The sequence below is a fragment of the Eretmochelys imbricata genome, chromosome 6, assembly GCF_965152235.1.
Source record: "Eretmochelys imbricata isolate rEreImb1 chromosome 6, rEreImb1.hap1, whole genome shotgun sequence".
NCBI classification, from domain to species: domain Eukaryota; kingdom Metazoa; phylum Chordata; order Testudines; family Cheloniidae; genus Eretmochelys; species Eretmochelys imbricata.
Window position 1 is genome coordinate 14,546,751 of NC_135577.1, and position 23,553 is coordinate 14,570,303.

General features: G+C 43.2%; 2 protein-coding genes and 1 pseudogene across 2 annotated transcripts; 2 read left to right on the forward strand and 1 right to left on the reverse strand.

The window, feature by feature from the left end:
* Positions 1 to 1,701: 1,701 nt before the first annotated feature.
* Positions 1,702 to 2,635, reverse strand: LOC144265595 (olfactory receptor 5J3-like; annotated as a pseudogene).
* Positions 2,636 to 11,607: 8,972 nt separating this feature from the next.
* Positions 11,608 to 12,222, forward strand: LOC144266469 (olfactory receptor-like protein COR3). The gene has a single exon (XM_077819912.1). It carries the CDS (start codon positions 11,608 to 11,610, stop codon positions 12,220 to 12,222), a length of 615 nt encoding a protein of 204 aa, XP_077676038.1.
* A 1,599-nt stretch (positions 12,223 to 13,821) lies between these two features.
* LOC144266774 (olfactory receptor 5J3-like) lies at positions 13,822 to 14,736 on the forward strand. Its single transcript, XM_077820273.1, has one exon. The coding sequence runs from the start codon at positions 13,822 to 13,824 to the stop codon at positions 14,734 to 14,736; it is 915 nt and encodes a 304-aa protein (XP_077676399.1).
* Positions 14,737 to 23,553: the final 8,817 nt, after the last annotated feature.

Sequence of the window (23,553 nt, forward strand, 5' to 3'; positions counted from 1 at the left end):
GTGCAAATCCGTTTTAGGCCCCTCTCTGTGTTGGAGCTTCTCACAGCCTTTAATGGATTTATTCTCACAGCACCTCCACCGGGTAGGAAAATCATAGAAACAAACGACTGGATGGAACTTCGAGAGCTCATCAAGTCCTCTACCCTGAACTCATGGCAGGGCCAAGCACCATCTAGACCATCCCTGACAGGTGTTTTACTAATCTGGTCTTAAAAATCTCCAATGATGGAGATTCCACAACCTCCCTAGACACTTTATTCCAGAGCCTAACCACCCTGCTAATTAGGTAGTTTTTCCTAATGTCCAACTTAAACCTCCCTTGCTGCAATTTAAGCCCATTGCTTCTTGTCCTATCATCAGAGGTTAAGGAGAACAATTTTTCTCCCTCCTCCTTGTGACTGCCTGTTAGGTACTTGAAAAATGTAATCATGTCCCCTGTCAGTCTTTTCTTTTCCTGATTAAACAAACCCAATTCTTTCAATCTTCCCTCATAGGTCATGTTTTCTAGCCCTTTACTCAATTTTCCTGCTCTTCTCTGGATTTTTTTCCAATTTGTCCACATCTTTCCTGAAAAGTGGCTCCCAGAACTGGATGCAATACTCCAGTTGAAGCTTAATCAGCGCGAAGTACAGCGGAATAATTACTTCTTGTGTCTTGCTTACCTCCATATTACAAGTGACAAAGAGAGGCAAAGGGAGACTAAACCCAGGATTTTTGAAGGTATTTAGGCACCTAAATCCCATTTATGTCAGTGGGAATTAGGAACTGAAAACCCTTTAAAAAATCTGACCCTAAGTGATTTGCTCACGGTCACAAAGGAAGTCTACAGTGGAAGAGGAATTTCAACTCAGACCCCTCAAGTCTTAAGCTAGTGCGATAACCTCTGGACCATCCTTCCTTTCTCATGTGTGTGTATAACAACGTGTTTCTGTCTACCTGTCCCCGTACATAGCCATCTATCTGTCTATCTATCCCCATATAAAAACATCTGTCTGTCCAGTGTCTACCTGTCTGTCCTCGAACATAACCATCTGTCCAACTATCTACCTATAAAAACATCTCTCCATGTACACCTCACTTTATTTAATTGTAGAGTGATTTTACATGCTGGCTGTGGGAACTGAGATAATAGCAGTGGCAACAAAAAAAACAAAAAGAAGAGGAGTACTGGTGGCACCTTAGAGACTAACCAATTTATCTGAGCATGAGCTTTCATGAGCTACAGCTCACTTCATCGGATGCATTCGATGAAGTGAGCTGTAGCTCATGAAAGCTTATGCTCAAATAAATTGGTTAGTCTCTAAGGTGCCACCAGTACTCCTCTTCTTTTTGCGAATACAGACTAACATGGCTGCTACTCTGAAACCTAACAAAAAAAGAGTTACAGTCCGAGTATCTCCTCTTCATATCATCTGCTGAATTAACCAATACAGTTCAAAAGGCAGTGGGACAAACAGGGGGAGGTGCCTATATTGCAGAAATTACATATCAATGCATAAAGGAGAAGCTGTCACACTGTTACTGGATACTGTTTTTCAAGGGAAATGAGACAGATAATGAAGAAAGCTGACAAGTTCCATTTCCTTCTTCTTTTCTCCTGTAAATCCCATGATGACAGAAATTTCTGGACATTGACTTAATGAGTGAGAACTAGCTCATATTTGCACTCCAGTACTGATCAGTAAAAACCAGTCCCCACATTTACATACAGTGAGAAATAATTTTCTGGTATATTGTCCTCCTCAGGGCGTCCTTCACCTCCTTGTTCCTCAGGCTGTAGATCAGGGGGTTCAGCATGGGGATCACAAGGGTATAGAACACAGCCACCATTTTCTTCCAGTCCACTGAGCTGCCAGATGAGGGTCTTAAATATGTAAAGATCAGGGTCCCATATAAGATGGAAACGGCAGTCAGGTGGGAGGCGCAGGTGGAGAAGGCTTTGTGAGGAGCGGATCCTCAGGATGGCAAAGATGATGTAAATGTAGGAGATGAGGATGATGAGAATGGTGCCTATTGTTTCTATGGCTGCAAAGGTGAAATGCACTAGCTTACTGATGCGAAAGTCAGAGCAGGAGATTTCTTGGAGTGGGTGAATATCGCAGAAGAAATGATCGAGGACGTTGGAGTGGCCGAAGGACAGACTGAATATAGTACATGTATGCACAGTGGCATTGACACAGGTGCACAGGTAAGAGCCAGCTACCAGCTGGAAGCAGACTGTCTTGGACATGATGACATTATAAAGCAATGGCTTGCAGATGGCCATGAAGCGATCATAGGCCATTACAGCCAGGAGGCAAAACTCATTGTTTGCACAGAAGGAGAAAAGGAAAAACTGAACCACACACCCAGGGAAAGAAATGTCTTTACTCTTCACCAGGGAACTGACCATCGCCTTGGGGGCAATCACAGAGGAGTAGACTACATCTAAGAGTGACAAATGGCTGAGGAAAAAGTACATGGAGCTGTGGAGTTGGGAGTCAATCCTAATCAGCAGAATCATCCCAACGTTCCCCACCAGGGTGCAGAAATAAACGGCGAAGAAGAACACAAAGACGATGTTTTGCAGCTTTGAATTGTCTGTTATTCCTCGAAAAATGAAGCCAGTCACTGTGGTGCAGTTCCCAGGAGCCATTTCTCCTGTCACTGTTGTCTGTGCCAAAGAAGAGGCAGGAGAGGGGATAGTAGCAATGGGTACCACAAAAATAAATCTGATGTACAGTGGAGACTCGTGTTATCTGTTAAGAGATGCCTAAGTGGAAATTTAATTTAGTCATAGATTCCAAAGCCCAAAGGAACCATTTTGATGATCTAGTCCAGTGGGTTTTTTTTTTTCATTTGCAGACCAATCAAAAATTCTGAATTGAGATACAAATCTAAGACATAATCTGTGGACCCCTAGGAATCCACGGGCCACAGGTCAAAGACCAGTGTTCTATGGTAACAACAACCTTTTGAGGACCCCTTAGATATAGTCTGTGGATCCCAAGGTGTTCGCAGACAACTAGTTGAAAACCCCCATCTCATCTGATTTCTTGTATAACACAGGTCAAATTTTTTTTCAATATTTTTCATTGTCAACTAGACCATATCTTTTAAATAAATCATCCAATCTTGATTTAAAAATTGTCCATGAAGTATCCACTATGACCCTTGGTAAATCATTCCAAGGTTTAATTAACCTCACTGTTAGCAGAGGGCTACTATGTAGAGCTGGTCAAAATTCCCACCTACCCCCTTGGAAATTTTTGAGCTTTCAGGAGCAAAACCCCATATCTGAAGTATTTTGGCACTGGTATATTTTGGCTGAAATCTGAAGTATTTTGGTTTTGAAAAGGAGCAACTGGGAGATGTAGTCGAACCAGAAAGACTGGCCTATAAAGGAGAATAGGAGCATGAGGATCTTAAGCTTTTAATTTCAGCTCCTATTTTTTTTTCAGATTTGCCCAGCTATGGGTATGAACAAGGTCACCAGTAACAAAGTTTTTGCATTTCTCCATGAGACAAAAAAACACCAAAGATAGGAATCAAAGTTTCCATGTGGAAATGGAATCATAACGTCACACTCATCTTGAAGGCCTATTTCCTACTGATGTGGCTATTTTGGTACTAGATTTACAGAATTCTTTACCTTATCAATGTGAAAAATTAAAATGCGCACACACGCACACACTTTTCAATTGTCCTGTATGGACGAATCACATTTCCTCATAAGAGGAAACCAAAAGAAAACATCAAAGAGAAAAAAAATAGATTAAACAGACCTCTGAAAAATAAAATGTGTTTTCCACAAAATGTAATTTTAATGTATTGTTATATCCTTTATCATTTCCAGGTTTCAGAACTGATCTGAAAACATCATCAACTCTTACCTTGTTATAACAAAGCAATGTCCAGAACACATTCATATGCTGTCTTCCCTCTTAACTGTGATGAAATGTGGGACAGAAAATAAAGTAGTTAACGAATCATTTTAAGGTAGAAAGAGCCAAAGTTGCTAGTAAAAAAAAATCTAATTTCTGAATGAATGACACTATTACTGTGGATATTTGGAGAAACTGAACTGAAAGACAATGGCAAAGCAGAAGAATAACTTAAATAAAAAGAGGTTTGCATTTCGGAATTTCAAAAGTTTGCTTGCTCAGAAGCGATTGACAATTGCCAATATATTTTCCAAGTCAGCGTTTTTGAAATGCCAACCGCAAACAATGCAAAGTTTGCAATTGCAAATATAACTTTCTTATCATGAAAATAAAAGTCCAGACGTCACCACAGCCACCTGATCTATGGCAAGGATGTGCATGGAGTGGTAGATTTAAGCCTCATATTACCACTCTAGCGCCTTTCCAGAATTAAAAAAGAGTTAGGAGCCCTGCTATTTAGAACAAGTCAATTAAAACCACAAACTTGGAATAAACAGTGATAAAATTCAGGAAACAGCATTCTTGTTGAAATGAATAAGTTATATTCACAATGCTCCACTGTATATTAACTGAGGAGATATGAATGAACAGCAAAGTTAAGCATTAGGAGCTGAATTAAAACTATGGGTGAGACACTCATGCCTGCTCTATCTTATTGCACAGCCTAAAACTGGAGTTCTGTAGTGGGGAATCAGAGGCAGCAAGTGAGTTTGGAAAAGCTTCCACATCAAGAGGAAAGGACCCTGTTGATTACTAAGTAAAAATCTCTCTTGCTCTCCTCCATGGTCACATGCAGTATCTTGTCATCCTGTACAACCTACAGCTACAAATCTCTATAATTTCCCTTGAGTGAGTGAAGACAATAGAAGGACCAGCCTGTCCTTCTCAGAAGTAATTTCTTTAGCAGAGACATAAGGCAGCTTCATAGAGAATACCCACTGATCTCCACCTAGAGGGGCACAATGAGACACTTTGGTAGTAGGAAGTGCAGATCAAACAGCATTAAGAAAGGTGGTTCCGTTAGAAGCTAGGTGGGTCCAGATGTGCCTGTTTCTTCTTCCACTGCATGCTAAGAAGAAACTCTGAACTATATAAGAGATATTTCATCTCATTATCAGTGTGTATCCACCTGGAGCCCATGAGCCCTTCCATGGGGGCAGAGAATGGTGCATTGGGGAAGCCAGTGCTGCCCATTCCACACTGTACCATCTTTATTCACAATCTTCTCTCTCTAGGGCTGTCGACTGGGAATATTTCACCAGCACTAAACCCACTCTGGGAAATCTTAAATAAAAATGTTTGATATTCAAATAAATGAAACACATTTTTAGAAAAAAAAAACCCTCCCTTAAACAAGATTCTTTGAAACCAAGGGGTAATTTTAAACATACTATATTCATTTGCATTTGCACAGTGTATGGAATCATTTAACTCATTAAAGCACAATGGGCCAGATACTTGGTTGGTATAAATCACCATAGCTCTGCTGATGCTGATGTATCCGTGACAACTGACACCAGATGATGATCTATCCTGATATTCCCAAACACTGATGCAGCATTCAGAATAGTTTAGGCAGTTGGTCCCATTTGACTGCAAGTTATTTTGTGAGAGAAAATGAAGACAACATTTTGAGGTCAAAAACATCAGCATTTTCAGTCCAGAAAAACAATCTTTTCTCTTGGTCAACTGAATGGATTTTGGAGCTTTCCCCAAGTATTAGAATGGAAAGAAAAATAGACCACTCACCTTAGTCTTTGCCCCATAATGTTAAAACTTGTTGCAAGAGAGAGCTCTCTCTTTCTTGAACTCAAATGGACTGTGTAACGGGTAATTGGAGGCAGGGTTTATTTGTTCTGCTGACACGAGGGGACAGAATTCCTTAGAGCTCTGAATCTCAGGTCAGGCACAAGTGAGGGTGGGGAGTGTCATTAAAATACCAGTTATGTCTCCTGGCAGCAGGAGGTAGTTGGACACCAATATATGGTCTTCAAATGTTCTTCATGTTCCTGGACATGCTGATGCTTCTCTTTATCTTTCCCTCTGTTTTATGCAGTCCATAAATCTGAAAATCCACCCTAGCAAGAAGCACGTCCAATCACAAATACACTTAGAGGAGCACAGCAAGGTTTTAATCAATATCTGCCAGGATTATAGCTGTGAATACAGTTTCTTTCAGAGCAATGGGACTAGACATCTGTATTTCACACAGCCAAAGGCATGGAGCATTCTGCTATTCAGCACTGAGAGAGAAGGAAACATTTGAAGCAGCAGCATCAGAGGGCCCAGAACTCCAGTAAAAAGTCAGGAAATGCACCTGCACACACCCATCTGATTCAGATCTAGATTGGGGGCTGTCAAGGGCCCTCAGCAAAGAGCCTGTCATGACACATGACATCGAGCTGAGCCTTGGTGGGATCCTTATCAGGCAGGATAACTAGGGTGATGCTGCAGCTGGGAACAGTGAAGATTCTGCCAGTGTCCCTGAAGGCCAGGATGTAACCTCAGATTGTATCAGGAGGACCAGTTTGGAGAAGATATCAGTGAAAACCCTGAAGAGGGAGATGCGCTTGGCCAGACACTGGAAGTCCAGGCTGGTTACTGCAACTCTCCGTCCCCTCTTTCCACCCCGTTGTTTTCTGGATCAATGGTACTTTCAACACTGAGGACTTTGTAAGTTATGGCCAAATCATTTTCTGTCCTAGATAATATGCTCTGCAATCACAGAATCATAGAATACCAGGGTTGGAAGGGACCTCAGGAGGTCATCTAGTCCAACCCCCTGCTCAAAGCAGGACCAATCCCCAGTTTTTGCCCCAAATCCCAAATGGCCCCCTCAAGGATTGAACTCACAACCCTGGGTTTAGCAGGCATTGAAACCACTGAGCTCTTCCTCCCCCCTCCAGAGTTTTGTGTGTATCTGTGGTGTAGTGCATGACATTGGCACAGCCTCCTCTACCTTTCCCTCTGCTGGGCACAATCCAAAGTGGACACAGAGCACTGGGAAGAAAGGTTTCTGAAAAGCCAGCTTGGCTATTTAGCCAAGCGTTTGGAGTATGGGCTGTAAGGCTTGTGCTGAAGCCCAAGGTCTTTAGCAAGTTCACAAATAGAAATCAGTGCCCCGCTGTCCATTTCACCATAGGCAGGCAGCTGGGGGCAGAGGGGTACAAACACCGCTTGGATCAATGCTTTCCATCCTAGCTCAGGCTTTGGTTGTTTTCCTTCATTTCCCCCCACTCCTGGTAGCTTATTCTGGGAAATTTCCCAGGCAGCAGGCATTCTCAATGGCCTTTCAGGAGAACTGGGAGAGCAAACCTGCTAGGGCCTCCATAACAGCCAGGTCCCTACCAAAGTCATGGCTCACTTTGACTAATTAAAAACCCTCTGGCCTTGAAATTAACCAATGTCTCCATTTCAGATGTTTCCATCTGACATTTCATGGTATTGTCACTGTGAGGGTCCCGACCAAAATGGGGGAATAGGGGAGTTCAGAGGTTGTTGTAGGGGGGTCACAGCATTGTTGTAGGGGGGTCACTTCTGTGCTGCTGTCAGACCTGGGCTCTGAGAGAAGCAGCCACCAGCCTTTCTGAAGCTAGAGGAGGTTCTCAGATATGGAGGTGGGTCCCTGTTGCTGGGAGCACCTCGGGAGGGGGCTCCTACCTACTACTGCCCTGGCAGATTAATGCAAGGGCCTTGGCCAATTTGGGGGCATCCAGAAAAATGGACACCTGAGCCCCAGAAGGAACAGCAAGGGAAGCCCTGAGCCCCAGCTGCAGATGCCAGGCAGAAGCCCTGAGACTAGGCACCGAGAGCACCAGCAGGAATGGAGCCAGGGGGCATGAAAGTCCTGAGCTCAATGCCCCAGACCTGGCTGCAGCCACGGGGGTCAGAAACCCTAAGCCCAGGCACCCAGAGACATGGCTGGAGCAGAAGCTGCCAAGGCCAAAGCCCTGAGCCCAACACCAGGCTGCTGCAGTGTCCTTGCTTCTGCATGCCTCTGGAGGTCCATCTGATATCCCCACAGAGAGTCCTGTCCCCAGCCTGGCAGAAAAACATCTAGGAGGCCCCTCCTGGGTTCTCCTGGCTGTGAGGATCCCAGCAGGACAGAGAGATCGGATTTCACGGGGCAGGGCTAATTCACTCTAGCCAAGAAAGGCCCAACAAGAACCAATGGCTGTCAGCTAAAGCCAGAGAAATTCAAATGAGACGTAAGGCACACATTTTTGACAGTGAGGGAGACTAGCCACTGGAACAAATTACCCAGGGGAGAGGTGAATTCTCTGTTTCGTGGTGTCCTCATCTCACAAGTGGGTGTCATTCTGTAAGTGCCTTTTAGTGAATTACAAGCAATTGGGCTTAATGTGGTGCTAAGTGTGTGAAATTTCATAGCCGATGAAACAGAGCCCAGAAGTTGTTGAAATACTCAGCCAGATTTTGGCAGCAACAGTCTCTTCTGCAGGTGCAGAAAGAATATTTTCTTCATTTCAGTTGATGCAGCTACTTCATTCTAATTTAAGAAACTGATTGGGAGTTGAAAAAGGATGAAGGTTTCTTTTCCTCTTGTAATGTATGAATAAACGCTAATCGGAAGGAGATGTGAGCTACTGCTTCTAAAATCTGGAAGGACTTTTATGACCAGGAATAATCAGTTCAATGCACTAATGAGAGATACTTCTTGACCTCAGTTTGTTCGAAATGAAAAAAAAAAAATGTTTCAATCAACTTTTCTGTTTTTATGTATCCTGCAAAACCAACAAGTCAACATGTTTTTATGGGTTACCTATTCATAGAATCATAGAAGACTGGGGCTGGAACAGACCTCAGGACGTCATCTAGTCCACCCCCCTGCTCAAAGCAGGACCAACCCTAACTTAATCATCCCAGCAAGGGCTTTGTCAAGAAGAGCTTTAAAAATTTCTAAGGATGGAGATTCCACCACCTCCCTAGGTAACCCACTCCATTACTTCTCTACCCTCCTAGTGATTTTTTTCCCCTAATATCCAACCAAAGCCTTCCACACTGCAACCTGAGATCATTGCTCCTTGTACTGTCATCTGCCACCACTAAGAATTTCACAAGAATCAATCTTTCATTAGAAAAATAACTCAAAAATACAAATACAAAACATTTGAATTAAATCATTCCACCCTGATCTTTAGTGTCTGGGGGTGTGGGCCTCTGAGGCCAGACTAAGACCCTCATTGGCTAGAAACACCGAGGGAGCCAGTAACAAATTCCAGTCCTGTTAGCATCCAAGCCTCCATAATCCAAGGGACACCTGAAGGCTGTGGGAGACAGAGGGGCACTGAGAATTTCTAACTCATGATTGCAACCACAGAGATGTGTTATTAGCTTTGGATGGGGGACAAGTAGCAAATCCATCGGTATTCTTGCCCCAAACAACAATCACTCACTATCCTTTTGAGCACAAGGCCTTAACACACCTGACATGCTCAAATCCCTTGTCTGCTAGGACTTAGAGAATTTTCTCCATCTCCATGATACAGAGGGAAAGAGAAAAGAAGTGACCTCTCTTTGGTCACACACCAAGGTCATGCTAGAGCTAGAAAGAGAAGCATAAGAAAAGAGTTCTGTCAAAAATGTTTTGCATTTAAAACTAACTGATTTTTTTACACAAAGGAAATTTGAAGGGTGGTTAGTGAACTGAAATGATACGTTCTCATCTCCACGTGTTTCTAGATTTATGAACCAGTAGGTCCATCCCCTCACACCTAGCTTTTTATCCATGGATTGAGGGAGAAAAACAAGTTTGCCTGTTTTTTTGAACTCCCAATGGCTTTTTTGAATTTCAATGAACTTGTCAATTGAACTGAACTATTCGAATAAACTGAAATGAAGAAAATATTTTCTGCACCTTTCAAGGAAGCTACTGCTGTCCAAAGTGGGTTAGCATTTCAGTTAACTTTGCTTCCAGGGGCCTAGCTATCACGCCAGTGGTGTGAATGTCTTAAAAAGTTGTCAGTGAACATATTCCACTTCATGTTACATTTTCTCTTCCTTTTACATTATTCAAGAGATTGTCATAAATTTCACCCTTAACAAAGGTTGTTAATCACAAATTTAATTTTAAATAGATGAATTTTTTTTATCAAGCTGGGTCATACAAATCTCTAAGGATGAAGATTCCACCTCCTCCACCAGTCAGACTCAGGGCCAGGGAGTCTGGGAATAGAGGAAAATCACCAACGAAAACCAGGAGTCCAGACTCCCAACCCCCTGCCTCAGTCACTACAGCAGGTCACACTCAGAGCCAGGGAGACTGGGAATCGCTCCTGCTGGCACTTCCCAGCTCTGGAAGGGAGTGTTCCTCTAGTGGTTAGTGTGGGAGCCTGGACAAAGGACTCCTGGGCTCCCTCCCCGGCTCTATCCCTGACTCCCAGTGCGACTCTGAGGCAGTGGCTTCTCCTGCCCAGGCCTCTGTTTCCATCAGTGGGGCTGGGGACACTCCCCTACAGCCCGTGGGTCATCACGCTTCAGGAATGTGCATGAGGTATGAGAAGACCTAGAGATGGGAGGTGTGCTGCTGGCCGTAGGTCATTGTTTTGAACCCCGGCTGCTAGCCTGGGTTTCTCCATCCCCTGGCAATAAAACATCATCTTGTTTTCACAGCCACTTTCGATCTCCTGGCTTCTACCCCCTGCTCTGCTGGCAGGGCATTGGGCAGCATCCTTTCCAGCCCACCTGGGTGTAGGAGATTGAGGAGGAGGGCAAGAGACTAAGCATCGGTGAGCATCTGCCACCCAGCTCCATCCCATCTACAGCAAGTGAGTGGAGTTCTCCAGAGCCATCCCCAGTGTGGTGGCAATGGGCCAGCAAGAGGGCTCCCAGCCCTTTCCTTGCAGGAGACTGTTCCCCACGTCGAGAGTCTTTGGGGAGGGCAGAACCTGCCAGGTGCTGAATACCCACAACCGCAATCTGTGAAATCAGTGGGAACTGAGGGCGACTCCTCCCTCCCAGCATTGGTACCTTGTGAACTTTTGCTGGGGACTGTCCGGGTGCTGCTCTTTCTCTGGCCTGGGAGGGAGCGGGGCCTTCTGGGGTGGAGGGAACTGCTTGTCCAAACTAACAGAGAGCCCCACTGCCCTGAAAGGACGAGACTCCCCTGGTGTCACAGGGCCCCAGGGGTGAGGGGGAACGTTGGGAGCAGCCTGTGATGTGTACTGCCTGGTAGCCGATGATTTAAAAACATGGAGGTATATTTCGGTGTCACCCAATAACCAGTAAGTGTGATGCAAACTGTGCGTACCTCTATCCATGTTATTGTTTCCAGGTATAATGGAGATCCATGGATCCTACTACTGTCTAAGGCACCAGTCCCTCAAACTTGCACGTATTCTTTAATTTTATGCATGTGAGGCATTCCACTGAGTCTGTGGGGCTACATTCATACGTGAAATTAAAATATCAGCCGAATCAGGGTCACAATGTGTAAATCAGACTAAATGGCAGGGTAATGCACTTTCCTAGAGATAAGGCATTTTTTCTCCTTTAGAAGAAGTGAAGGAGTTCTGGGTTTTCCCATCAGTTGTTCCAGGTTCCATTCCACGACTCAAAGGGTCTCGATGCATATGACCACAGTTCTTTATAATAGATACACCATTTGCATAAGAACTAATGCCTTCCTTTATGGTTGATCAAGCAGCTAGCGCCCAAGGCTGAATGAATGGCTGGAGGAAATTGTACGGCAGTGACCGAGTTCATTCTCACAGGACTGACAGAACGCCCAGAGCTGCAGGTCCCCCTCTTTGTGGTGTTCCTAGTAATCTATGGTATCACCCTGGTGTGGAGTCTGGGGATGATGGTTTTAATCAGGATCAACCTCCTACTTCACACCCCCATGTACTTCTTCCTCAAGAATTTGTCCCTTGTGGATGCCTTTTATTCCACAGTCATAGCTCCCAAGATGCTGATGAGCTTCTTAGCAGAGAGGAAAGCTATTTCCTACACAGCTTGCATCATCCAATATTTTAGCTTCCTATTGTTTGTCATCTCTGAGTGCCTTTTGCTGGCAGTAATAGCGTATGACCATTATGTAGCCATCTGTAACCCGCTGTTGTATACGGTCATCGTGTCACCAAAGCACTGCCTACGGCTGGCGGCTGGTTCATATCTATGGGCCTTCCTGACCTCTGTGATATACTCGAGCGGTTTGCTAAGATTATCCTACTGCCACTCCAGTATTCTGAATCATTTTTTCTGTGATATCAACCCAATTCTAAAGCTCCCCTCTTCTAGCCATCAACCAGATCCTTGTTTTCCTCTTTGGCAGTCTGAGTGACCATCCTCATACATCTTAATTATTGCGACTGTGCTGTGGATCCGTTCCACCGAGGGCAGGTGCAAAACCTTCTACACCTGCGCCTCCCACCTGATGGCCGTCTCCATCTTCCATGGGACAATTCTCTTCATGTACTTCCGACCCAGCGACAGCTACTCACTGCACACAGACAAAATGGCCTCCGTGTTCTACATGGTGGTGATCCCCATGCTGAACCCCTTGAACTACAGCTTGAAGACAAGGATGTGAAGGACACCCTGAGGAGAGAAATAGAGACAAAATCGAGGGCCCATTTGTTCCTCAAAGGGTGTCATAATAGGACAACCAAATCTTTCAATGGCTGCTCTGTACACATAGGGCTTGTCTCCACTACAAAGGCACAGTTACCAATTCTCATAATATCTGGTGCTTCTCTTAAAGCCCCAGCTCCTTCAGCCATGTGATCACTTAGGAATCTCAGATTTTTTTTTTTAAAGTATGTTTCTAGCCCTCAGGGTTGCTAAGAAAAGCTTAAAAACATGACCCCTTCAGGGCCCAGAAACCAGCAAGCAAATCAAAAGACCACAATTAGAACTGGTCAGAAAAATTCCAGTGAAACATTGCTCCATTGCAATTTGCTGACTGAGTGAAATTGGAGCATTTCTTGAAGACGGGCCAATATCACTGCAGCACCATGGAATCAGGGAAACACTGCCTACATCAGAATCCTGCCTGGTTTCCTGCTAGCTAACCTGCCCAGCTCCTTGGCAACCTGCCTTGTGGCCTGCTAGCAACCTCAGAGCTTCCAGAGTCCATGGCCTTGGAGTCACCACACTTGCCGATTGCCCTGGGGGCTGGGGACATCCAACATTTCCAATGTACATGGCTCCAGGGATCCATTCCCTTTTCAGAGACTTCAAATACTGGGGTTTTGTTCCTAATCCAAACAAATTCTGAAATATCAAAATCCTGCACAAAAAAGAATTACCTTTCCCCTCCCACTCTCTAAACCCTTCGTGTATTATTTTTAAAAGATATTTTTAAAAGATTTTAAGCCAATCACATGATTTTTGGAAGCCTGATTCATGGTTTTCAAATGCTTGGGATCAGCAACACTGCAAGGGGATGTGTTATGAAGCAGCAGTAACCAAGTGACTGGACATAACTGTAGTCATCTAAAAGGATTATCTGGAATGAACTAAATTATGAGTGCTTTCTAATTTACCCTCAGTGAGCAGACAATATAAAGTACCTAGTTCCTAAACTCAAACACATGCCAGGTATATTTCATTGGGGAAAATTTGTGATAATGTACATGAATCTGGAAACTCCCTACAGGGAACTGAATGCCTAATTCTAGTCACATTTACAGAGACTTGGATGTCAAAATCTCCTACTCAGCCTTGAAAATCTCAGTCCTCATGAAAAGTGAGTGTAAATCTAAAGGTCCATCCAAACTTTTCCCAGACATCACGGCAGCTGGTTTCCTGTCAGATATTCACTACCCACACTCAAGCCCGGTGGTGTCATTCAAATTTAATTCACGCCATGAAATTTCCTTCTTTCATGCTGCTCGCTCTTGTTATCCCGACAGGTATGGTTTCATGTACCCCTGTATAAATGGCTGGGGGCAATCACAGCATGGTGACCCAGTTCATCCTCCTGGGATGCAGGATACCCTTCTTCACAGCATTCCTGGTGATCTATGTTCTTACTCTGGTGAGGAATCTCGGGATGATCGTATTGATCAGGGTTGATCCCCGACTCCATACCCCCATGTACTTCTTCCTCAGTAACCTGTCTGTCGTTGACCTCTGCTACTCCTCAGTCTTTGCTCCAAGGATGCTAGTGAATTTCTTAGTGGGGTGTAAAAACATTTTTTACTCTGCCTGCATTGCCCAACACTTCTCTTTCGTCATGTTTTTGACCAAAGAAGGGTTCCTGCTGGCTCTGATGGCGTACGACCACTATGTAGCCATCTGTAACCCTCTGCTCTACACTGCTGTTATATCTAAGAGAGTCTGTATTCATCTAGTGACCAGCTCATATGTAGGGGGGCTTGTGAACTCACTGACCCACACATGTGGCTTGCTGAAGTTGTCATTCTATGGGCCCAATGTTATCAGTCATTACTTTTGTGACACTAACCCATTGCTGAAGGTCGCCTGCTCTGATAACCACATCAGTGAGATTTTCCTCATAATGTTCTCTGGGGTTATTGCCATGTTCACCCTCCTGATTGTCATCATCTCTTATCTGTACATCCTCTTCTCTATCCTGAGGATCCACTCTGCCACGGGCAGGCAGAAAGCCTTCTCCACCTCTCATTTGACAGCTGTCACCATGCTCTATGGACCTGTAAGCTTAAGCCACATACAACCCAGTTCCACCTACTCGCTGGAACAGGAGAAAATCTCTGCTGTGTTTTATACCCTGGTGGTCCCCATGCTGAACCCCCTTATTTACAGCCTGAGGAACAAGGAGGTTAAAGATTCTCTTAAGAGGGTGATAGACTGGAAAAACATTCTCAGCTAATTTGTTCACCATGAGAATTCCAGTCAATTGAGAAGAACAATTGGAAGAAGGAGAGGAGTATCGTCTATGTGTCACTGCCTTCATTTGTGTATCTCAAATGTTGTACAGGAATTAAAAGAAACTCAAAGAACTGATGTAGCATATGAAAATTATGTTTTACAATTGCTTGAGAGGAACAATGTTACCTAATGTCCTGTCATTATGTGGCTGTTGCAACAGACACCCTTCCTTGTTTCTTGACCATTAATCTATTTGAAATGCTGCCCTGAAAGGTTATCTGAGATTTAAAATAAAATAAAACTTGCCTCTAACTTTAATTTCTTCATGTGTTGCTCTGATTAATGCTCAGTATGTAACTTGCACTATGAGAATTCAATACTTTTGCTCTCTTTAGCGTCTGGGCCTCATAAGGGCTTTGTGAGTCTGACAAAATTAATCTCTATCCCCCTTATAACAGCCCTTAACGTAGTTGAAGCCTATGAGGTCCCTCCTCAGTCATCTTGTCTCAAAACAAGACATGCCCAATTTTTTTTAAACCTTTACTAATAAATCAAGTTGTGCAAACCCTTTTTGTCATTTTTCTTGGTCCCCTCTGGACTTTCTCCTATTTGCCCACATCTTTTCTAAAGTGTGACTCCCAAACCTAGACACAGAACTTCAACTGCGGCCTCACCAGTGCCAAGTAGAGCCAAACAGTTACTGCCCTGGTCTTACATACAACACTCATGGTAATAAACCCCAGACAGCCTTTTTCACAACTGCATCTCATTGTTGGCTGATACTCAACTTGTGATCCGCTTGAACTCTCAGATCCATCTCAGCTGCACTTCTCCCTAGCTGGTTATTCCCCACAGTGTATTTGTGCATTTGATTTTTCCTTCCAGAGTGAAGTACTTTGCACTTGTCTTTATATTGATCACATCTATATTCATACCAGTGCTATATACATCTATTCTCAACAGTGTTATCACATATACTTAGGCTTGGAAGGAACAGACTTTTCTCAATAAATGTTGGTAAATGTTGATTTCCCCACAAGCACACAAACCAATGAAAAAAATATTGCCTTCAATAATTGAAATTTACAGCTAGGCAAGAGTAAGAAAAATTGCTGCTTGAGAATGTACTAGAGTTTGATTTAAGGATATTTATTTTGACATGTGATGTTGACAATTTGTGTTTTAACAGTTACAAAGCTTTAACTTTTTGAATCTCAGTGTTGGCTGTCATTAAAAAGAATATGTCTGACCTCCCATTGTCTGATCCCCCATAATTTCCTGCGACTGTAAAGGTTTAAGCATTTAAAACAAAAAGGCTTAAAATAAACATTGATATTATCAATTAAAATTATTAAAAAATTAAAATTATAAAAAAAAACAAATTATGACAAGGCTTTCTATACTTGTTATACAGCTTTATTTTCAATCATCTTTTTGTCACCTTATTCTGCTCTCCATCTGTTCTCCATCTGTACTTGTCTCTTATTTTAAGCTTACATCACAAGCTCCTTTGGCCAGAGGTTGTCTTTTTGTTATATGTTTGTACAGCACCTAACAGAAGGGGGTTGGGATTAAGCCTAATTCTAATGAATTAATTAAGTACTATCAATAATAATGTTCATGTAATGTTACTCCCACCAATGCCGTATATTTCAGAGGGGTAGCTGGGTTAGTCTGTTTCAGCAAAGACAATGAGGAGTCCTGTGGCACCTTAAAGACTAACACATTTATTTGGGCATAAGCTATCATGGGCTATAACCCACTTCTGGGTTCCAGTCCACAGTAGCTTATGCCCAAATAAATGTGTCAGTCTTTAAGGTGCCACAGGGCTCCTCGTTATCAATGCCATATAGTGATTTTATAGGTTTACTAACAGCAATGCTATAAATTGATCGTATATTTTAGGAACTAGAAGGGACAATGAGATCATTTAGTCTGACTGTGTAACTCAGGTCACACTTTGATACAGTTACCCTCTGTATTAAACCCATTAACTTGTGTTTTATTAAGTGTGTCTTCCAGAGAGCCACTGGGTCTTGATTTCACAGCATCTCTAGCTGGAGAATCCACCACTTCCCATGGTAGTTCATTCCAGCGGTTAACCACCCTCACTGTTGAAAATGTGAGCCTCATGACTAAATTGAATTGGGATAGTTTTGCTCTGAGCAACATGACATATTGTTCAGCAGAACTGGGGGTAGGGGGAAATTGGGCCAAAATACTTGTTTTTCTGAGCAATGCAGATTTGGGTTAACTGAAATATTTTATGAATTTGTGTCAAATGAGCTGAATTATTTTGCTTTGAACTAAAACCTCAGAAAAATCTAAAAGGTCTAAATAGTTTAAGTTTCCCATTTAAAAGACTTTGTTTCAAAATTTACTTTCATTTTATTAAAAAAATATAACAATTGGAAAAACAGCAACTGATCAAACAAAACATTTCATTCAACTTGTCAGTCAGCCAAAAAAATTGAAATTTTTGAAAAAAACATCAATTTGAGTCAACCAGAAACTAAATTTTTCATTTATGTCTCAGAAGAGCCAGCAAACCAAGAAATCAGGTATTCACACAGCTCTTTTGATCATACATTTTTTTTCTCATCATTGCTATCTACTGATTAGCCCTATTCTCACCAGTGATACAATTCTATTGCTTTAGGGCTGGTTGATTTGGGAAACTGACTCTACAGGTACCTAATGTAACTCCCTATGTGGCCACTTTTCTTTTTCTGGTTTAGTTTAATCCAGTGGATTAAGAGGGTCCATACCAGGAGCTATTCCAGAATAGCTCTAGTGCCTTACATTCACCTATTACCTTGCTCAGGAATAACTTCCCAGTGCAGAAAAGCCCCTGTTCTCACCAACACTGATTTGGAGCTGTCCATTCGCCCCTCCCTGCAGAGGTGGGACACTGAACAGCAAGGTTTATCAGTGGGGAAATGAATTTATTTGATGTTTTTCCCACCTGAAGAACCCAAAACAATTTTGCAAACATTCTGGTGTAGCTGAATCCGCATTTTTCTCTGAAAAAAAGTTTCAGCCAAAGAATTTTGCCCAGCTGTTGTTAGGATCCTTTCTACACCATGGAAATGCCTTACCCTTAAGCTCTGCTCGGTAGACTCGAGCCAAGGGATAATAGGGTTTAGCCCATGGTGAGTAATAGTGAGAGGACAGAAACCCACAGAAGAACACTCAGATGCAGCTTCCTCCAGGATTCAAGAGTTGACCCCGTACCCAACCCCATTCATGGGGCTTCTTTTTTATCTTGTATTAATACAGTTTCAATGAAAAATATCAGAGCACAATATTGGATCAATGCTACCATACAAATGTGATTTTATCTTTCTCAGCTGATAAATGTCTACCTTCTTGACACCTTAACATCAGAAAAAAAAAACTTTAAATAAATCTTCAGCTAGTACAAGTCCTTCTGCACTAGTGTGATTCTGTGGTCACAAAGTTTGCCATGGAATTCACCCTGTTGCTTCCAGAATGGTGGCCCAGAATCTCCACTTTCATTAAATAGGCCTCAGGTGTCCAGCCCTTTGTGGAATTGACCTTCAATGCATAGCCAATGCAGTGTCATCTGCCTGAGTCTGCAGGCTGCCTAAAACAATTGCTCTGAGAAGTATTAACAGTCCCATTCATCTTAATCAGAGCTCTGGGGTCTCCATGTGTGGGGGGGTCTTCCCCCTCCAGGATGCCATAGAGCAGCCAGGCACCTCACATTTTGTTTCCTGTCACCTTGCCCAGGGGGAGTTAATTGGACCAAACAGCCTGAGTTGCTCCAGGTAGGAGGGAGCCTGGGCCCAGGCCCAAATTGCAGCTAGGGAGCATAGGGAATGAAAAGTACATTGTGGCCGCTCAGGCCGAGGGGAGTCAGAATGAGTGTGAAGGATTCGCTCTTGGTCCTTTCTTGGCTCCTGTTTAATTGTATGTTTCACTTTTCCCCTGTAAAGGAGGAGAACATGGGTGGAAGAAATGGCAGAGGGAAATTACACTATGGTTACAGACTTCCTTTTCCAGGGATTCATGGATCATCCGGAGCTTCAGGTCCCCCTCTTTGTGTTGTTTCCAATGATCTATGTTATCACCCTGGCGGGGAATCTAGGGATGATCATCTTGATCAGGTTCAACTCCCGACTCCACACCTCCAGGCACTATTTCCTCAGCAGATTGTCTCTTGCTGACATTGGTAATGCCTCGGTTGCTGATGACTTTGGGGTTCAGGCCAAACCCATTTCTCCCGCTGCGTGCCGAGCACAGGTTTTCTTTGTCTGTAACTTTTTGACCAAGGAAGCTTTGCCTGGTGGCGGTAATGGCATCTGATCACTTCCTAGCACTCGGTAGCCCCTTGCTCTAGAGCCTCGTCGTGTCAACGAGACTGTGTGTGTTACTAGTGGTTGCTTCCTACATATGTGGCTTTGTGAACGCAGTTGTTCAGACTCCATTTATAATTTACCTTGACCTTCTGTGACTCCAATGTCATCCACCATTTTTTCTGTGACATCCCCCCAATCCTTAAGCTGTCCTGCTCCGACACCCACAACGCTAACACGGTGTATTTCACCTTGTCCACTATAGTGGTCATGACTACGATTCTCATTGTACTATTCTCCTACATGTACCTCCTCATTGCCATTCTGAAGATCCACTCTGCCAAGGGCAGACGCAAAACCTTCTCCACCTGCGCCTCCCACCTGATGGCCGTAACAATTTTCTACGGGACTTTGATCTTCATGTATTTACAACCCAGTTCCGACTACACCACAGACCCAGACAAGATCATCTCTGTGTTTTATATACTCATAATTACCATGCTGAATCCCCTGATCTACAGCTTGAGGAACAAGGAGGTGAAGGATGCCTTTAGAAGGATGATAAACAGGAAGGTTTGTTCTCAGTTAATATAATTATTGGGATTTGTGCTTATCAATAAACCAGTGATGAATTAATAGTGAATTCTCTGTGTCATAGCTCTGATTTCTTTGTTTTAACTGTATTCTGTGGCTTGTACAAAAAAAAAAAAAAAACGGAATCCAATACTGTTAATCTTGGAAATTCAGTTTCCCATGTTCAGGAATGACTGCGAGGCTGCAAAGAATACAGACGCTCCCCGACTTATGCAAGCATTCCGTTCCAGAATGCCTTGTATACCTCGAATTTTGCGTAAGTCGGAAACGTAACTCCGACCACTATGCTCAAAAAAACCTAAAAGAAACTCCTATTTCTAGTTTATGGAACTTTTTCCATAATCTCGGATTTGCGTAACTCGGGGAGAGTCTGTGCACTATTGTAAGGGAGCATTTGTCACAGTTCCCCTCTGACTCCCTTTGCTGGATATGCACTGACTTGTGTTGAGGGGAATCCCATCTTGGATCCCCAGTTGTTTTAAGGTGCCAGAGATTGAATGGAGCCAGTCACTGCTGCAGTCTTGGGGTTCCTAGGCACGCAATCAGGGTGCAGGCCCTCTGCCTAGCACCCTTTCTGGAGAGCTAGAACCTGCTATCTAGCTGCCTAGTCCCTGGGCTCAGGGATGATTTTTCAGACTCTGCCATAGCTTAAACACCCCCTGTCCTAGAATGCCACCAAACAGTGTGAGCCTTCTGGGTTACAGCTGAACTCTCCCATAGGGCCACACAGTACGTGTAAAGAATATAAGACACAGAGAGACACTATGAACAGGAATCTAACACGGCAGAGCTAACACTTCACCAATAAAGCACAAACTTATTTAGAAAAAGACACACATCCTAACTTCAATGGGCCTCACTAGCTCATCCTTTCCTTGGGAGTCCCCTTGTGTATTCATCTATGTTCAGAAAGACTGCTCCTCTCCCTCCTCATCTAGCTCCTACATGCAGCTCCTCTCAGTTCTAGCTGGTCAAACATGGCCAGGTAGAGCCCAAATTGAGCAGCTTTTGCCCTTTTATAACCATCTTACTCTCTGTCAGGTGACCTCATGATCAACCTCTGCGGATGACCAGATACCCCTACCAGGCAACCACTGCTTCCCCCACACCCGCCCCGCCCGCATCAACAGAAAGTTTAGATGGGAAATTTTCAACCACCCCCTTCCAGAAACAGATCCAAAGCTCATTGAAGCCAATGAAAAGACTCCGATTGACTTCAGTCAATATTTGGCTCAGTCTGTCGGAGTTTAAGTGGGGATATTCAAAAGGCACCAAACTCCCATTCCAGGGAGTTGTCCAGGGAACTGGATGTCTAACTGCTCATTGAAAATGTGCATTTGCTCATGGGCAGTTGTTGATTGCACTATGGGGTTTCCAATCCTGGACCAGTATTAAAGTGTTGAAAGGAAAATAGCATTGGAAGCCAAATGACTTTGGCCCACACACGTATTGCCAGTTTAAGAACATCACGATGTTAATCAACAGAGTAACTTTGATGTCTTTTTATGTTATGACACTATAGCTTCATTCCATTTTGCACATATATGGAAAAATCATAAGGAGTATTCCTAGGAGCACAAGAAGTGGATTTAAGTGATTGATGATTCAGAGAAAACTTCCCTGGACTAACCAGAGCAGATGAATATTCAAATGTCAGTGTGTGAGCAAGCTAGCTAGTGCTATGAATATCGATAGCCCCATCACACCAGTACTTCATAATGGGTACTAGTACATCACAATCGTACATCTTTATAAATTTGATTGGACTACATGTACCCTTTATCCGTCCCCACATCATACTCGCAAGTCAATGGAGTTAATTCTGGGATGAATCTGTCTCAGGGTTTACAAAGTCCAAAGAAAGCCAAACAAAGCAGACCCTTGATATAATTTCATGATCACCAGAGAAACTCTTTCATGGGTTGGAGAGAAGATAAAGAAGTAAATTGAAGCATTCCCATAAAAATGTTCAGGACTGAGATCTATGGTGCTGAACTAATATGCACTGGAGAGACTCCATTGAGTTCAATGGTCAATGGCTCTTGTCCTTAATGAATGACAAGGGGGCTGGTATATTTTTTTCAGATTGATTTGAATGAGAAGTGGCAGCTATTTTTTTTATACACAGCCGTTCTCTGGAAGAAGGTGCCACTGTACAAATTGTCTTGGCAAATTGTCTTAACTTCAGTTACACTACAAATAGGTTTACTTATTCATTACTCTGGCAGAGCAAGCGTTAATATTGACATTATTTCTGTATCATGACTCATATGTTGTTTTCCTAACCATTCCCAATACGTTTGCTCGCCTAATTAGATAATGACAGAATTGTTCAAAAAACAATGTTTTAATGAGGCCCACAGCAGCTTATTATAATCCATAATAATGGATGCTGTCTACAAAGTTCTCCAAACTTTGGAGAATTATGTCAATATGAACAATACTGGCATAACCAGTGCTAGACAATAGCATTTACTCTTTCCCTTTTTTTCCCCTTTCAATATCTTCACTTTCGGGCCAAAGTCATCTCTGGCATCATTCTTTTACTCCAGGGCTATATTTGGCCTGTTGTGTCCAAAGCCATGACAAATCAAACCAGGTCACTGTGGGCGTTAGCCTATGATCCTTGCTCACATTGACTTGCACTTACTCATAGCAGGAGCCCCAATGAGATCAAGTTCTACTCAGTGCAAGTAAAGCAAGATCGGCTTAGGTTCCAAATAAACTAAAAATTTTAATGTGCACAAGACAGACAAGAGGGGGCTTTATCCCATACATAATGACACGTTAGGGCATCTTGAAACTATAGGCTTGATTCTGATGTCCTTACACTGAATAGCCCCTTACTGTGAGAGTGGTCTCATGGACTCCCACCTGCCTGAAAAAGTGTGGGTAAGGGCACAAAAATCTGCCATTAAAAAGCCACGAAACTATGTTAGGGAAATAAGCAGAATCTCTTATTTAATCTGGAAGAAACAGTGCAATCCTCAGAATGTTTTGTGTCAATTCAACATTAATACAAATCAGTATTGAAACTGATGGTTAAGTGAAATACAATTGGCCAGATTCTAAGCTAGTGCAAATCAGCATCACCCCATTGATGCCAAAGGGGCAGAAACCCCAGCTAATGTAACTTGATGGAGTGCCACTTAAATTAATGTGGCTATATCTCCAGTGGGTGTAAATCATCTTTTCCCCATTGAAATCAATTCCATATGGCTAAATTGAGTGGAAATCCATCAACCTCAACAAAAACCTCACAGATACAGACTGAAATCAATGGTGCTCCAGCTCCAGTTGGTGTAAGCTAGCATCTCTACATTGCAATCAATGGGGCCAGATCCCCAGCAGGTGAAAATCAGCATTAGCTCCATTGGTGCTAATGTGTGAGACCCCAAAGTAAATAGGTGGAGCGCTACTGAACGCATTGGGCCAGAACCATAACTAGTCAAAATTGGTGTCATTCCATTGAAGTCAGTGTGGCTACATACATTTATACAAGAAGAAGATCTGGCCCTTATGACCATAGGATTTCCCAAAGCGATGACTTACGGGCAAAAGCCCCTTATTGGGGCAGCAGTCTGGCTTGTTCTATCCAATTGGCAGATCATGTCCTTAACTTGTAACCTGGTGTAGATATGTAACCCACACACCGCTTGGGTGTGGTGCTCTGTCCCATCTGGTGGCACTGAGACCACTCAGAGAGAGTTTAATGAGTCTACCCTATATCCTTAGTCAAGAACCATGTGGCTTTTAGCTCATGTGGTAGAGACTCATGTACTAAGCTGCAGAGGTCCCAAATTCCATCCCGCCCACTGAAGACTGGGGTCTGTCGGTGTTACAGATGCACATCAAATTATCCACCCACAGGGGCAAGTGTGAATTGTCTGATGTTCATAGCTTCC